The sequence below is a fragment of the Gymnodraco acuticeps genome, unplaced genomic scaffold (assembly GCF_902827175.1).
Source record: "Gymnodraco acuticeps unplaced genomic scaffold, fGymAcu1.1, whole genome shotgun sequence".
Lineage (NCBI taxonomy): Eukaryota > Metazoa > Chordata > Actinopteri > Perciformes > Bathydraconidae > Gymnodraco > Gymnodraco acuticeps.
The window spans coordinates 1,349,553-1,365,083 of record NW_022992126.1 but is presented as its reverse complement, the minus strand read 5'-3'; the positions used below and the strand labels follow the sequence as shown (position 1 = coordinate 1,365,083).

The following is a 15,531-nucleotide window of genomic DNA, read 5'->3' as shown; positions in this document are numbered from 1 at the left end:
ACGACATATTAGTCTAGAAGTAATTTAACATACAGTTTTAACATCAACCTTTGTATGTGGCAAAGCATATTGAGCAGTGAAAAGGTTCTCCGAGTTCACTCATTACTCATTTGGCCCCTTTGAACCATGCAGTCAAGGATCAACATTAAACATCAGTGAGTAACCACTATTTGTTCAGAGGAAGGCTGTTGAGTGTGTAACTTGTTCCCTCTTGTGGTGAGAAGTGTATGCTACAAATACAGAGACTTCATAATCAAGATGCTCTGATGTGGAGAGGAAATATAATTGTACTGCCACAACACACAACCATTACATCTCATGATTCTCTTCATCCTCTGTGTTTTCTGAGCACTTAATGGACCTCTTGTCATCTTTGAATAAGATACAAAATAGAACCTACATTTTGAATCTACCATCGCATTTTCATATCACAAGAATTGTTTGCATGCTTTTCTTTTGAGGTGCATTGGTTTTAGGAATGTTATTGCTGTAAATGTATTTTGAGACATTAAAGAAATACGAGAAAGAACACATGTATAGATTCAAAGGTTTTATTGTTATTATTGTTATAGCTTCATTGTCATGATTTTATTTCTAAATCTTTCGAAAGACTGATGTTGTGGCGTTCTGCCTACATTACGGTACAATCAAGCCACAGTAAATCAAGAAATACATACAGGCATACATACATAATGTTGTGAATCGAAAATATACATCCAATCTTCCCTTTTATCTATACAGGAAAAAACAAATACATTCATTTTGTAATGTTTTTTTTTTCTCTAAGTAGTCACCACTTAGTCTGTGGAAACATTATTCGTTGTGTTTATTTAACAAGTAGCTTTGATTTTGCAGTGCAATATTTGGTAACAGTATAATTAATTAGTTAAAGATAATATTTTTATAAAAATAAGATTGTCAGAGGCAGTGTTAGTCAAAACTATTAATGTGAGTGTGTTAGGGTGACCAGATGTTGCGCTTTGCGCAGGACTGCACAGCATTTTCACGACTTTTGGTACATCCCGCAGACGAGACGAGACGATGTCCCGCATATTTCATTTTGATTGGCTAAAACGCTTTTCTTTAAAATCAGATTTATCCAATGGCTGTTGAGAAAGCAGGGAAGGCTATCATCACGGGGGTGTGTTTGCTGTCAATCAAACTGTAACACACGGCGGGTGCTGGTCAAGTGTTGACCAATGAGAGTAACTCACTCACACACACCCCCCCACGGCCCCCGCCAAACAACAACAACGAAAGTCAGTCAATAACGCAGGCGAGGCAGCAGGTTATGGAAAATGGAGGAAACTGAAACTACAGCTAAGAAGAAAAGAAGATGCACATACAACAAAGACTGGGAAGACACGTACGGCCCGTCCACACTACAGCTTCAAAAAAAGCTTGGAGCTCGGCGTGTCTGAAGCTCGACCAACAACCAATCACATGAATCTCCCGCCCCTGACACACAAGCAGCGGTTTGATTGGCTAGAGCTTGTACTGGCATATGATTTGATTGGCTGACGCTTCCACCGAAAGCTTCAGAAGCTTCAAAAGTTGAACATTGCTCAACTTTTGCAGCCTGAAACGCCAGGAAAGCTCCGCTCTGCTTCCCACAATGCAGTTCTGCGAAAAGTGACGTCACCCCATTCAAAGTGAATGGGCAGAAGCGTTGGAAACCGTTTTTGAAGCTGTCGAAGCTGTAGTGTGGACGGGCCGTTACCCGTGGGTGAAGCCAGTGCAGGGCGACTCTCAGAGAGTTTTTTGCAATCTTTGCAAGAGTAATTTTTCAATTTCACATGGCGGTGAATACGACGTAAAAAGACACCGAGAATGCGATTCTCACAAGAAACGTGTCGCTCAAAAATAGACATCCCATTCTATGGAGACATTCCATAGAATGTTAAGAGGGTGTCCCACATTGTCCCACACAAACATACTCCTTGTCCCACATTTGGTTTGACCAGGTCCCTAGGGTGACCAGGGTGTGTTCATGTGTGTCTATCCATGTGCAATTGAATTGTCAGGTTAACCTTGTTGTCAATCACCCAGTTTGCTCTCAGCTGAGCAGCGTCTTACTAAAGGTTCAACGTGCCCCTGTGTCACCATTCGCAGAGAGTCATTCTGACTTTAAAAGCCTCTCACATGCCTTCTCTGAAGTGGGGCATTGAGGTGTTAACAATGCAGGGTTTTAGCCTCAGAGCTGGGTGGGTCCTCCGGCTTTAACCTATACCTGCAAAGACACAGGGCTGAGTGGAGATGGAGACCAGGAGAAAAGATTGGTATCCGTTCTCTTACTCTTCTGCTGCACTCAGGACACTCGATGCTGATCAGATTTAAAACCCAAATGCAACCCTGACAACCTAGGCTCTATCTGTCACTGCATGTTCACATATACTTAAATACTGTAAAGCAATCCCTTTTTAAAAAATCCATCTTAAAGATTTGGTTCACCCAAATTGCAAAAATGCATTTCATCACTCAGTGATTTTTAGCTACACAGATTTGATTCTGATTGCCCAGGTGTCCGATATTAATCTCTTAATTTGCTGCAACCGGTCCAATAAAACTGAAGAGTTTGTCAGGAGTGGGGCTCAGAAGATTCAGTAGTCTCCCAATAAACCTGAAACAGTTATTTGCCATATCTTGCACTCATCATAATTCACCAGAGGGCAGCATCCACCCACACAACAGAGTCAGAGACATTGCATGAGGGAGATTTCCTGTGTCTGGCTTCTTGATATTTCACACACAATGCTTCTGTGTGTCTGAAGGGGAATTCACAGCAGAGCTCATCTTTTGAGGTCTGCATTTTATTCGCGATTGACAGATACTTTTTTTTCTCTTGCAGAAAGTGTGCATTCCCACAGCAGCCATAGATGGACAATCATCCCGTTGAGACATAGTGGGCAGCCGAGATTTCAACTGACATTTTCATCTCACTCTCTCAGAAATAAATACATTCTAATCTGTGGCCATAGGGTGTATATCTTCAGGCTGAACTTAAGTAGTAGCCAGAAGGACTTTTTAAACATCTGAAGTGTGAGTGTGTGTGTGATGAAACCAGTAACTGCTGCTCACTCATGCGTGACTCAAAACAAAACAACAAAGGTATTTTTTGAAGAGCTGAAAAGTAGAATCATATATCTTTGGACCAACTTAGAACGCTTATTTCCTGGATTTTTAGAAATGCACACATTTTAATACCTCTTTGTTACTAATCAATGTTAATCACTTTACCCCTAATATCTTACCCAACTCCATTGTGTGGATTTACTTTGGCAAATCCATTAATTCAGTGTGAGAGCAAGTGAAATTAAAACAAAGAAAAATGTCCACATAGGTCGCTGTGATCCAACTCCGTTCCTGGCTCGAGTTGTATGAACCTGTGCTCTGACTCTCTGCTTATGCAGGTCAGGATTCTCAACCAAAGAACTAGCAATGTATCTACCAGATGCTGTGCTCTTCAAGGAACAGTTGTAGGGAACACCTGAAAGATTGTGCTCCAGGTAACTATGGATAGTCAGCCAACCGTTGTCCACCTGTTTCGTAGTGTGTTGCTTCACAGAGCCATCTGAGAGATTGTGGGAGCCGTGAAACCAGTGCACATCTCCGTCCGGGTAGACATGTCTGAAGGTGCAGGTGGGATGGCCCTCATTCCAAACACCCTCAAAGGACCAACAACACTCTGAGGGGAAGACCATAAGAAGAGCATCTAAATTCACTTTTAAAATGCACTTCAAGACATAGTACTCACCGATTTCCATAATAAAATCTATACCAATCACAAGGGAGCAGTGTTGGAAATTGAATGTACTCAAATGTTACAGTGCAGAGACCTACAGTCCAGTAATTAAGCAGCTAATCTATAAAGGGCAATTGGCTACCCTGCTCCACAGTTCTCAAAAGCAAACCACCATAAATGTCAAAATCCAAACATAAACGATATTCAAAGATAACATTTAAATTCATCCTAATATGTAATCCTTCTTATTATTATGCTCCAAATATCTGGAACAAACTCCCAGAAACCTGCAGGTCCACTACAACTCTTACTACTTTTAAATCCAGGCTGAAGACTCATCTTTTTGCCGCTGCTTTTAATTGAACTATTCATATCTTAAACTGCACTGTAACCTTTTCATGTATTTTTATTTTAATGTTTCTTTTATTATCTTTTTTTTTTTTTTTTAATGACTGTTTTTAAATGCCTTTGTCTAAATGTCTTTCATTTTTGTAAAGTACCTTGAATTGCCTTGTGTTGAAAGGTGCTATATAAATAAACTTGCCTTGACTTAAACATCATTGTCTTGTACATTTAAATGTATATTTTTTTCTAATCTTGCTTACTTTGATTTGCCCCATTTGCAACCAGACTGCCAGTCATGGTCACACATGCTACATTTAAAAAATGTATATACTGTATATGCAAAAACTATATTCTCCTCTGCATATATTTATTTATCAAGTCACCTATTACAAAATGAGAAAAAGTGGTAGAAAAAAATATTTGATCTAGACTAACACATGATATTAGTTACTGATGTTTTCAAATAAATGTATTGGAGAGTAGAAGAAAAGATTGCAGAAAAAATATATACTCAAATAACTCAAATGTATATTATTACTATAACTGTTATCTCTATTGAGCTGTTATTTATGAGCAGGTCTCCCCTTTCCAAAGCAAGCAACAATAAGCCAACAAAGGCTGTTAGGAAGAAGACTATTATTTAGTAAAACGAATGTTAACAATACAGAATTGAAAATATATAACAAATACGCTTTAAAAATATTTGTATAAAGAAGCAGGACATGCATTTAACACATGTTAGTCCACAAGGATACACACAACCCAACTGGGTGAGTCACACTGAATGTAAACACATTGTTGACACTGACCTTGTACCACCACGATTGTTTTTGCATTGGAAGCTCCACGGTTGGATTGTAGTTTGCAGGTGTAAGGCTTTGAGTTTCCGCTCTCCAGTGGCCGCACTCTTTTAAAGATGAGGGACAGTTGTCCATGTTTGTACTCACAATGGAAGTCAGTTCTGCTGTAGTGTTTGATTTTTCCTTCCTCGTCCACTGAACATAGAGAAGTTTGGTTTTGGATCCACGCCATGTGTTTGATTGATAGTCCATTTGGAGATGAGGACACGTCGCAGTTTAGGGTAACCTGTTTGCCGCACTCCGCAGTAATCTTGGGACTCACATTAAGTTTCACCAACTCTGGAGACAAAGATACAAATATTATACGGAAATACAGAAGAACAAAAGCTTCATGTTTGTTCAGCATTGTCATCAGCACAATTCCAGCTACTTTTGGGAACTAAAAACTGCTTGTTATCTAAACTTTTAGAGAGAAGAGCCAGAGATAGTTTTCCTTCTGTATAACCATAATCATTTTTGACCTACGATGAGTATTGGTTCTGCACAAATGAGTTTAAACTTCAAAAAACACTTTACATACCTTGTGTTGTTAGAGTAAATGCATTTAAAAGCCAGAGAAGAGTATGCAATGCGGTGTACTCCATTGTCTCTTTTGCATTCTACTGTAACAAAGAGAGCAAAGTGTATACACACTGCACGTTATTCTGCAGGCAAGTTGAAACTTGATTTTAGTAGACTGGTATTTTGAAAACATATGAAAGTCTGGAACTGACCTCAGGATGATTTGTGCTTCTCCTCAGCTTTTCCCAAGTAGTCTGTGATTCCTTACGAGCATGAGTATCGTCCTTGAGACTTGTTCCTAAGTGCAGAATGTTAATGATTACAGTATTATAAAGAGAAACGACCGGGAAGGCTTATCTCTTCGGAGGGAGTGTGCTGGAGAGTGTGTGTGTCAGAGAAAGTGAAAGAAACACAGAGTGAAGGCCTGTTCATAAATCAAATAAAGCTGCAACAAGGAGAGACTTGTAAGATCCTCTTTGATGTGTTGCAGCAACTCGTTTTACTGAATTCAACTCTCATAGATGTTCCCATGATGTCACCATGACTCTTTGATACTGACCAATCTCCTTGCAAATAGCCAAGGGCAAAAGGCCCTGACTTAAGTTCCAAATAATCCCCCTCACTCATATAAGGACCATGTTGTGTCCTTTTGTAAATTCATTAGTCATTTTATTGGAAGCCGTCATGTAAGCATGGAAGCGTGAGATAAATGTCAGTAACACACTCTTCTGTAAAACTAAGCTTATTATAAACACATCAAAAATCAAGCAGTGTTGCAGTTGTATTTAGTTATTTGCCCTAATTTGTTTTACTCTTTATGTTTCCTCTTAATTGACTCTATAGACAATGTTTCGCTGTTGGGCCACACTTATAGGAATCAGTTTCTGTTGGTGAACCACACCAGAGTTTCGTTTTGGAAAATTCAGAGGATATTACCAAGCTACAAGGCTGTATTTTGGAGAAAGGTCTTGATTCATTCAATTTTGACATCTATAACATATCACTATATATGTGTTCATCAAAGGATTATGTAACCCCATTTCTTAAATTATTATCACTTGCAAATTCCAGGAAAAGATCACGTGGATGCGAAAAGCAGGATTTCCGAACAAGACACACTTCTCTGTAGGGTACTTTTTATAATGTTGTCACCCATATTGCAGCTGCCATCTGCTTTCTTGCCCAATACTGGACCGATTTAGAAAAATATGAGGTTACCATTAGTCACTTAGAGACACAACATGTGAAAATAGGGTCCAGGTTAATCTAGACCGTTGTGCCTCTCTACCTACTTTCTATCCCTTTGGGGAGTGCATTGATGTAGACACGTTGTCCCTCTTCACTTGTGTCCCTGTCCCCTTCTCATACATTTCCACCCTATTCTAAGGGGAAGCATTTACGCAATGTGGTGCCTTTTCATTTCAGGTTCTCACTTTGTATTTCTTCACCCCTTTCCCTCAAACTATTTTAGGAGAGTGCATTTACGTAGACACGTTGTGCCTCTCTTCCTCTGTTCCTTACTTTTCTCTTCCTACCCCTGTCTTAAGACCTATCCTAAGGGAGCAGACACGTTCTGCCTCTCTATCTCCGAGGGTCAAAGATTCATATGGCCAGGGATTCCTTTGAGCGATATGCGCCGGCCCGTGCCTTAAGCCTTGGACTTCTACACAACTGCTCGGGTCTTGATAGATTGAGTGGGGAAGTTCAGGAGAACAATTTACTCTTGATTGACATATTCCTTCATTGCAAGGCACACAATCAACTTTGACAATGTCCTCTGCTATACTTTCCATCTCTAGACTAGAGCAGTGGTTCCCAAACTTTTTGTGCCCAAGGCACACCAAAGGACAAGTAAAAATCTCAAGGCACACCTATCGTGCAAAATAGCCCATATAACACGTGTTATCACTCATATCATGTAAAATATCTGTAAATGTGCATAATTATTTACTAATGCCAAATAAAATGTGACAAAGACAACTATATTACTCATAAAATATTTATTAACGAAATATTTCAGAAATTAATTTGAAACTTTATCAAATTAGGCTTCATCAAAGCAGCGACACACTCATTTAAACCAGACAGGTCACAAAATTAAAAATGAGGCAAAGGAAACTCAGCAGAAATTCAGCACAGAGAACTGTCAATGCAAGGAAGCTGCATTGCATGGTCCTGAACTACAAATTATAAATGTAACATTTCAGCAATCAGCATTGAAACATGTGCTATTGTAAATATTTTTGCTGATTTACAAATTAGTGAGATACATGTGCCTGTCGGGACGCGCAGATTTTTTAAATCCTTGGTGGCACTGAGGAGAGGGCCATTCGCAAGTCCTGTTCAACAGAGAGCCGTGACCTCCTGTTGTTCTTCATGTAAATCAGAGTAGAGAATGCCAACTCCAGAGATGGGGTCGTTACTAAAAAATGTAAATATATATTACATATTACTTTTAAAAAAAAAGTAATATATTACACTACTTCGTTACTATCTACATAAAGTAACTCGTTACTTTACTCGCCGAGCACGTACGAACTGCGCATGCGTGAGTGGCAATAACTTTCCTTACCAGCAGGCGGCGGTAGTGTGTATTTGTCATTCAAAACTGGCAACAACCGGAAGACAGAGAAGAAGAACAGACTACGTGATATAAACAAACAACAAATAGCGTGTGCGTTAGCTTCACCTTAGCATGTGTTCTTTGCAGGTGCTTGTTGAGGTTTGACGTGGTGTTTCTAGCAGTGGATAACAGCTTCTGGCCTGGACACAGTTTGCACCTCACCGTCACATTCCTGTCTATTCTTCGGACGAACTCAAAATAATGGGCATACCTCCACCCTTCGAAAGTTATCGCTGACTCAGCCATGTTTATGCAGCACTGCACGTGGAGATGTGGACGCACAAGTCGCGCAGATTACGTACATATAAACCTACAAAGTACTGATATAGTAAATAAAAAATAATTATTTGTGTGTAGTTGTATATTGCAATAATAACGTATGGTTGTCACAAAATCCCACGGCACACCCGGACTTGCCTCACGGCACACCAGTGCTATAGGCCCTGGCGGCACACCGTTTGGGAACCACTGCTCTAGAGTATCTGTATTTCAGCTAGACTTCACAAAGGATGCTAGAGTTTCTGTTTTGACACTGCTTTACCAGTGGGGAAACTGAGGGGAATACAAGATACAAGTTTCTTTTTGGATTAGGATATTGAGTCACAACTTTGGAAATGCAATACAAAATAAATTATTTATTTATTTCAATTGTGAAGTGATGTCTCAAATGTATTTTACAAACAAATGCTCTAGTCATAATAAGCGTTGATTTTCCGTAGCCCTTTTCGGACAACTACAGTAAAAGTGATAATTAGACAGCGGTGTCCAGAACACAGATATTAAGCAACTGCTAGTAATTTAACTAATTGATTACTGGAGACGGGGAGCAGAGCCTGCCAAAGAGATCTTAGAGACTTACAATAGGCGGGATTTCAGAAGTGTTTTACAGCAAAAAAGAGAATCAATGTTTTGTAAAAAAATTGTTTTGGTATATAACATTTTGATCCAATCAAAACAATGAGGGATAAATTGATCCCATCTACTTTCCACTGTGGTTATTTTTAGGCACAACAGTAGCAAGAATTGGATGTGAAGGAAGATACTGCTGGTCGTAGAGACCCTAGCGAGGGTTATTGAAAACAAAACTGCTGAGTATACACTCTAAAAAGTCATTCAGGGGACCTTTTACCACCACTTAATTAGATGCATGGTTGCAAGATACACATTTGAATTAATTGATTTAGATAAACATTTTAAGTTGCAAACATTAATTTATAAGTTGTGTTGACGTAATAATGTTGGTAATTACATCGACTTAATATTGTGTGTAATTTAAACTCTGATTTCTGCGTTAATTGACTTCAAACTAAATTCAAGTTGTAGTAAGTAATGCAATTGGCTTGATAACTTAATTGTTCTACACCTTGAGTTAAGGATTTCAAGTCCACTCCCACTTAACATGCCTGGACAAGTTCCGACAGTTAAGACAAATAGAAATATACAAAGGACATTTTAAGGTGAGTGTCATCTTTTGTCATTAAAATACAGTAGATAGCCTTGTAGTTGCACTGTATAGGCAAATTGCTGTTTGAGCAAAATTAGCAGCCTTTGAACTGTGAATAGTTCTGTGAGAGGATACAACACTCTAAAAACAAATGCCTTGGCTCAACAAAGAAAATCAACGCAACCGTTTGCATCAATGTTTATTGAGTTAAGACAACTTCTAATGAAATTGTCTTAAAGCAACAAAGTTATTTGAGTTAGGAGAGAAGGCTTTTCCTCTACAATCAGAGGTGTTTTTAATTACCACTTACTTAATAATTGGTAGCATAAACACAAGTTTTGAAGTTGATTACTCAAAAATTAAGTTGTTCCAACTTGTTTTACCGTATGATTTAAAAGGAATTTTAAGTTGTATGTACTTAATTACCATCATTGTGAACACAAGTTTTGAAGTTGACAACCATTTATAAATTAAGTTACTCCAAATATATTGTATTCAATAGTTTTTCTTCTTAGCTTTTTCATGTTTTTGCCTTTTAAAGAAAGAAATCAATTGATTCCACAACAAAAATGTTAGGCAATTCACTTTTTATTTTGAACTGCAGTTGTTTATTTCAACACATGATGTTTCAATCAGGAGAGAATTCATTTTGTTTGAACATTTATTGACACATGCCATATGATAAGGTGCATGGACACCTGAAATCACAGCTGACTGCAGGAGAGAGGAGAACCATTTTATAGTTTGGCTGCAGCATGTTGATTGGCTGCTGGAGAATGAGGTGAAATGTAATAGGTTAAAGAGAACGCCTGTGATGAGCTGATTATATGCAGCTGCGGAGTGAATGTATATACACCCAGTCTTCCTGAAATAACTTGCGCTGAGCTTCATTTAAATCTTGAAAAAAAAGATAAATAACACATTTAAATTGCCACACAAATAATAAATAAACACATTAGCCATATTACCATGGGACATGGGGACACAGCAAATAAATGCTGCCATCACAACGAAGTTAGAGGCCTTTGCATATTTAAAACCAGTGCCAAATATGTACAATCTGTAAAGTTTTTGTAAAACTACAGAAACAAACTCTCAATGGCCACCAATCTGCAGATCACACACATCAATTTGACAAAAGATGTAACAAAGATGGTTACACTGCCGACAGTCATTATCTCAAACAGTATGAACACATTTAACGCAGAATGCTTGCTCATTCATTTGTTTCCCTCGACCACGATGGTTGCCATCGTATGGTCAGATCCTGGGGTGGACTGGTCACTGATGAAGGCTATATTCATGTCCTTTTGAAGCACATTCAATAATAGGTTAGCGCATAAGAGATAATGAATTAGGTAATTGCATACTTTTTAAACTGTCACTCTTAGCTAATTCAGAGCCATTATTACCAGCTGCTAAAGCAACGCTGGTATTGTTTTCACCTATTGAGTCTGCATGTGTGTGTCCTCATGGCAATGTGGTCCTGAAGACACACAGAGGTGGTTTTTAGTACTTTGCCTAGTGTTTAAATGCATGTGGACAGATTTTGTCAATCACAACCGTGCAAGTTTTAGTGTATCTTCTCATCTTTTTTGCAGGTTCCATACAATATTTGAACTGGTTAAGTGAAGAGCAGAAGCCACTTTGTACACAATCCTTTTCCCATGCCATTGCTGTCAACACCTATCCATGCTGAACGTTGCTAAGATATTATTGATTGGGGTGTGGCCAAAAGTGCAATATGCTTCGAAATGTAACTGACAGAGAGCAGTGCTTTTGTCCTGTGCCCATGGATTTGATGTTATTTCAAGATTTTTAATTACGTCGCTAAACTCCTTGAAAAGGTCCTCTTCCTTTTCTCCAAGGTACACGACAAGGCAGCGGATGGCTATAGTTCTCTGCGTACTTCAATTGTATTGTGCTATTTTTGAAAAAGGAAAAAAAGAGAAATGACCTAAGTGAATATATTCTGAATGGGTGACTGCCAACAACTTGCATTTCAATGATAACTCTAAATAACGATCCTACCTCAAGAAGCATGTCCTTGGTCTGCTTCACCGAGATTCTTTTTTAATAAAAAGCGACATCACAACGTAACCAAAGTATTTTTACTCTCACAGTAGCCTCTACTACTTTGTATCCTCTCACAGAACTATTCACAGTTCAAAGGCTGCTTATTTTGGTCAAACAGCAATTTGCCTATACAGTGCAACTACAAGGCTATCTACTGTATTTTAATGACAAAAGATGACACTCACCTTAAAATGTCCTTTGTATATTTCTATTTGTCTTAACTGTCGGAACTTGTCCCGGCATGTTAAGTGGGGGTGGACTTGAAATCCATAACTCAAGGTGTAGAACAATTAAGTTATCAAGCCAATTGATTTATTGATTGATTGCTTACTACAACTTGAATTTTGTTTTAAGTCAATTAACGCAGAAATCAGAGTTCAAATTACACACAATATTAAGTTGATGTAATTACCAACATTATTACGTCAACACAACTTATAAATTAATGTTTGCAACTTAAAATGTTTATCTAAATCAATTAACTCACATTTTTATCTTGCAACCATGCATTTAATTAAGTGGAGGTGAAAGGTCGCCGGAATTCGTTTTTAGAGTGTTCAACACATGCAAATTTGAATGCACCGAGATGCAGAAATCTTGCCTGGGAACCAGACTTATGTGAGCTCATGTTTTATTTGGCCTGGCAGATGCGTCTGTCCCCGTCTGCTTGAAACACATTTTCAACAATTCGAAATCTGGCAGGCCAATCAAAATAGTTTATTTATTATAAAAAAGTCTGAGACGATGACTGTAAACAGAAGCATTGTTCAGCTATTTTTTAAACAACCAAGATGGCCGCAGCTGATGTGGAACCTATTGTTAAAGACCTTTTACATCAGTATTGAATGAACCGGATGGTAAATGATTAAACTTCTATCTCGTTCACGGACATATCATAAACCATTACAGCACATTTGTGCAACCTGTAGAACTGCTCACTCAGCTCATGTTGTAATTGGCTGTAGGTTTATCCAATGGGGTCTTGGGACCGTTCATAACGTCCCTTGGCAATCAATAATCAGAGAGGTTCCAGACTCATTTACATTTTGTCAGGTTAAATTATGTGCATAGCTTACATCCCAATTAGAAGGCACTGGATGTGATTAATGAGCTGAAATTACCATGTTCAATTCTCTTATTTCTCTCTCCATATGGGAGCAGCATCTTGGCATCGGTGTTAAACATCAGCACAGCATGCATTAATGGAGCATTACATTCTGATTCAATGAGGACACTATACAGATGACCCCTGCAAAAAACGAAATCTCTGACCGTTACTGGTGAGCGACAGTCTTGCACTGAGAGAAATAAAGGCGGCAGGTTTTTGAAATAGAAGAAGATTTGGAATAAAATGTACAATATATCTGGTTGCTTTATGGATTTCAGAACTTCAACAACTATCCATTGTGAGTTGGACTGTTCTATAAGATTCACAATATATACAGCGTGGTTATTGGCAGTTATTATCTAAAGTCCCATGCCCGGCAAAAGTGCAACATACAATATACATAAAAGGAGACAAAGTCAGATATGTTTCCCAATCTTTCAGCACTAAAATGTCGCACTGCTTAACTCTTCAAGACTGCAGTCATTATTTACACAGCAACAATAAGAGCATCGGTATAGACCTTTACCCTTGCTGCAGGTCTGTGTGTTTTTATGAGATCATTACAACCAACAATTGTCAATGCTGATTTTGTCATAAAGTTAATCATGAATCAACAATCTAGCCCTTGTAACACTTGACACCATTGTGGTGTTTTTTCTTCTTCAAAACATCAGCTGACCCTGTGCATTCATCATCCTCTGAACTTCCCCATTACATTTCCTGGAGCTGTTGATCCTGCCCTTGTAGTTTTGTCAGGTCTATTGTATTAACAGCCATCATCAGCCACTCAGTATTGATCAGGATAGTGTCAACGCTTTCATGCCTGTATGTTCTATGTTCAACCCAGTCTCATGGCATTTCGTGTTCACCAACACGATTTTTAATCTATTGATTCGTGTTCACCAACACGATTTTCCCCTTTTTTTCGTGTTGCACAGCACGATTTTAAAAGCAATGTATTTCTACTGGTATGTGTTTCGTGCCTGCAGCACGTCTTTTTCTCCGGTCGGGTCGTGGAAGACCGGAAGCTGTGTGGTTCATAAAAACATGTTCTCACTCAATATCAAGCCACAATTATTGCTTTTATTTTAAATCGTATAATTTCGGACTTTTGTTTCCGTCTGTGAGGAAAATAAATGGGGCTCAGAGCCTCAGGATACTGAGATCTGTATTTTTTTAAATCTTTTTTTCCTTCTAATTTGTTATTCTTTTCAAAATAACACTGTTATTTACTCACCAATAACACACAATCAGCTGAACCTGCTGCTCCTCACAGAGAGAAGAGGGAAGAGGCTGTGTGAATTACTTTACATTGTGGATAAGGGTGGATAGCCCCCATTGTTCTGTGTGTCAAAATGAAAGACAGCCCACACACCTATCAATCATCAAACCGTGGGTCTTATTTCATTACGTGTTGATTTCTATCAACACGTAATGTTGTATCGATGTATAGAGATGTACTACCGCAAAAGTATTCTCCGTCGGGACTTCCTGCAACAACACCACGCCGTTATCGTGATTCTGATTGGCCAGAAGACATTATCAAAGATGTTTTATTGAGAAGACGATCACTACGTGACAAAAGTTTTCAAAACCGTTTCTGGTCTTCGGTATTTCCAGACAAGTGGCTGCTGAAATCAATCTTACTAACTGCTGTCTGTGCAATTTACTCTTTTTTACTGACTTTATTTTGCTTACTTTAACAACATTTTTCATGGTGTAGCTAAGCCATTTCTTGGTATGGCTGTAGCCTACCCCAGCCATACCCTGGCGCCGCCACTGGTGGCACAACTGGGTGGACCTCTTCCTATCTGGCGTGGAGATGACATAATTCTGATCTGAAACCTGTAGCACCACAGAGTAGGGTCCCGCAAATTTTACCTGAAAAGGGGAAGCAACTAAAGGCAACAAGGCCAGCACTGGATCCCCAGGGCTAAAAGTGCGGTTCTCGGTTTTCCTGTCATACACCCCCTCTTGTAAGATATACCCATGGGCTGCACTGATGATTTCCTCAACGTGGCAAACCTGGGACAAAAGCTCCTGCAAAGTTGGATACTCCTGCTGCTGCTGCACCAATTCACTACGAGAGACAGACAATGAAACAACAGGTAGCGCAAACACAACATTCTCAGAAATGACTTTTTGCTCTTGTGCTTTATAGGTCTGGGCTCATGTTACTGCACAAGCTGGAACCACCTTTGTCAAATTCTTCTCAGGGTCAGCAAGCTCGCCCCTCACTGGCTTAGAGGACACCCCTGGTGAAAGAGTCACATCAGGCCACACTCTGCCGCCAGCCAAATCATTACAGAGGATGACTGCCACTCCCGGAACAGGCAAAGATGGCCGGACTCCCATGGCAACCTCACTATGCCGTAAATCACAGGACAACACCAACCGATGCTTTGGAGCAGACAACTGCATCCCCATTCCCTTGAATAATACACAACTTCCAGTGTCAGTTACTGAGGAAAATGAAAGAACACCCTCAGTTATGTACGAATCGATAGCACCTGTGTCTCAGTTTCTTAAGAAGGAATTTTTGTTCACTTCCTTGCAAAGACACATAACCCTCACGTATGAAAGGGGCATACCCTGGATCAATTTCATCTGCCAACTGGGAGGGGCGAGGCTTAACCTCTTGCAGGGCTGGTCCGTAGTTAGAAACTGCAGCAGCAACTGGTTGCGGGGTAGTATGGAGTTTAACCGCTATAGCCTCATCCCTAGCAACCTTATGGGGAAAAACTGCAAGGGCAACAGGCCTGGGAAACTGAACATTTGGGAGTCCCTTGGTTTTTGCAAGTACTGGGCATTGACCTTTATCCAAACAAAAGT

At 39.3% G+C, this 15,531-nt stretch overlaps 1 protein-coding gene across 2 annotated transcripts in view; it reads right to left on the bottom strand.

Moving 5' to 3' along the window:
- Nucleotides 1-1,626: 1,626 nt before the first annotated feature.
- The window catches only part of LOC117538020, a 35,611-nt gene continuing 21,706 nt past the window's right edge, over nucleotides 1,627-15,531 (bottom strand). The window contains exons 2-5 of one of the 2 annotated variants that reach the window (XM_034203514.1): nucleotides 5,661-5,746; nucleotides 5,468-5,549; nucleotides 4,897-5,226; nucleotides 1,627-3,685 (exon numbers count right to left, since the gene is read on the bottom strand). In XM_034203514.1, coding sequence (XP_034059405.1) covers nucleotides 3,288-3,685; nucleotides 4,897-5,226; nucleotides 5,468-5,531 — 792 coding nt within the window. In that variant the 5' untranslated portion in view covers nucleotides 5,532-5,549; nucleotides 5,661-5,746 and the 3' untranslated portion in view covers nucleotides 1,627-3,287. The remainder of the gene's footprint in view (nucleotides 3,686-4,896; nucleotides 5,227-5,467; nucleotides 5,550-5,660; nucleotides 5,747-15,531) is intronic. The other variant, XM_034203515.1, reaches the window with a different exon arrangement.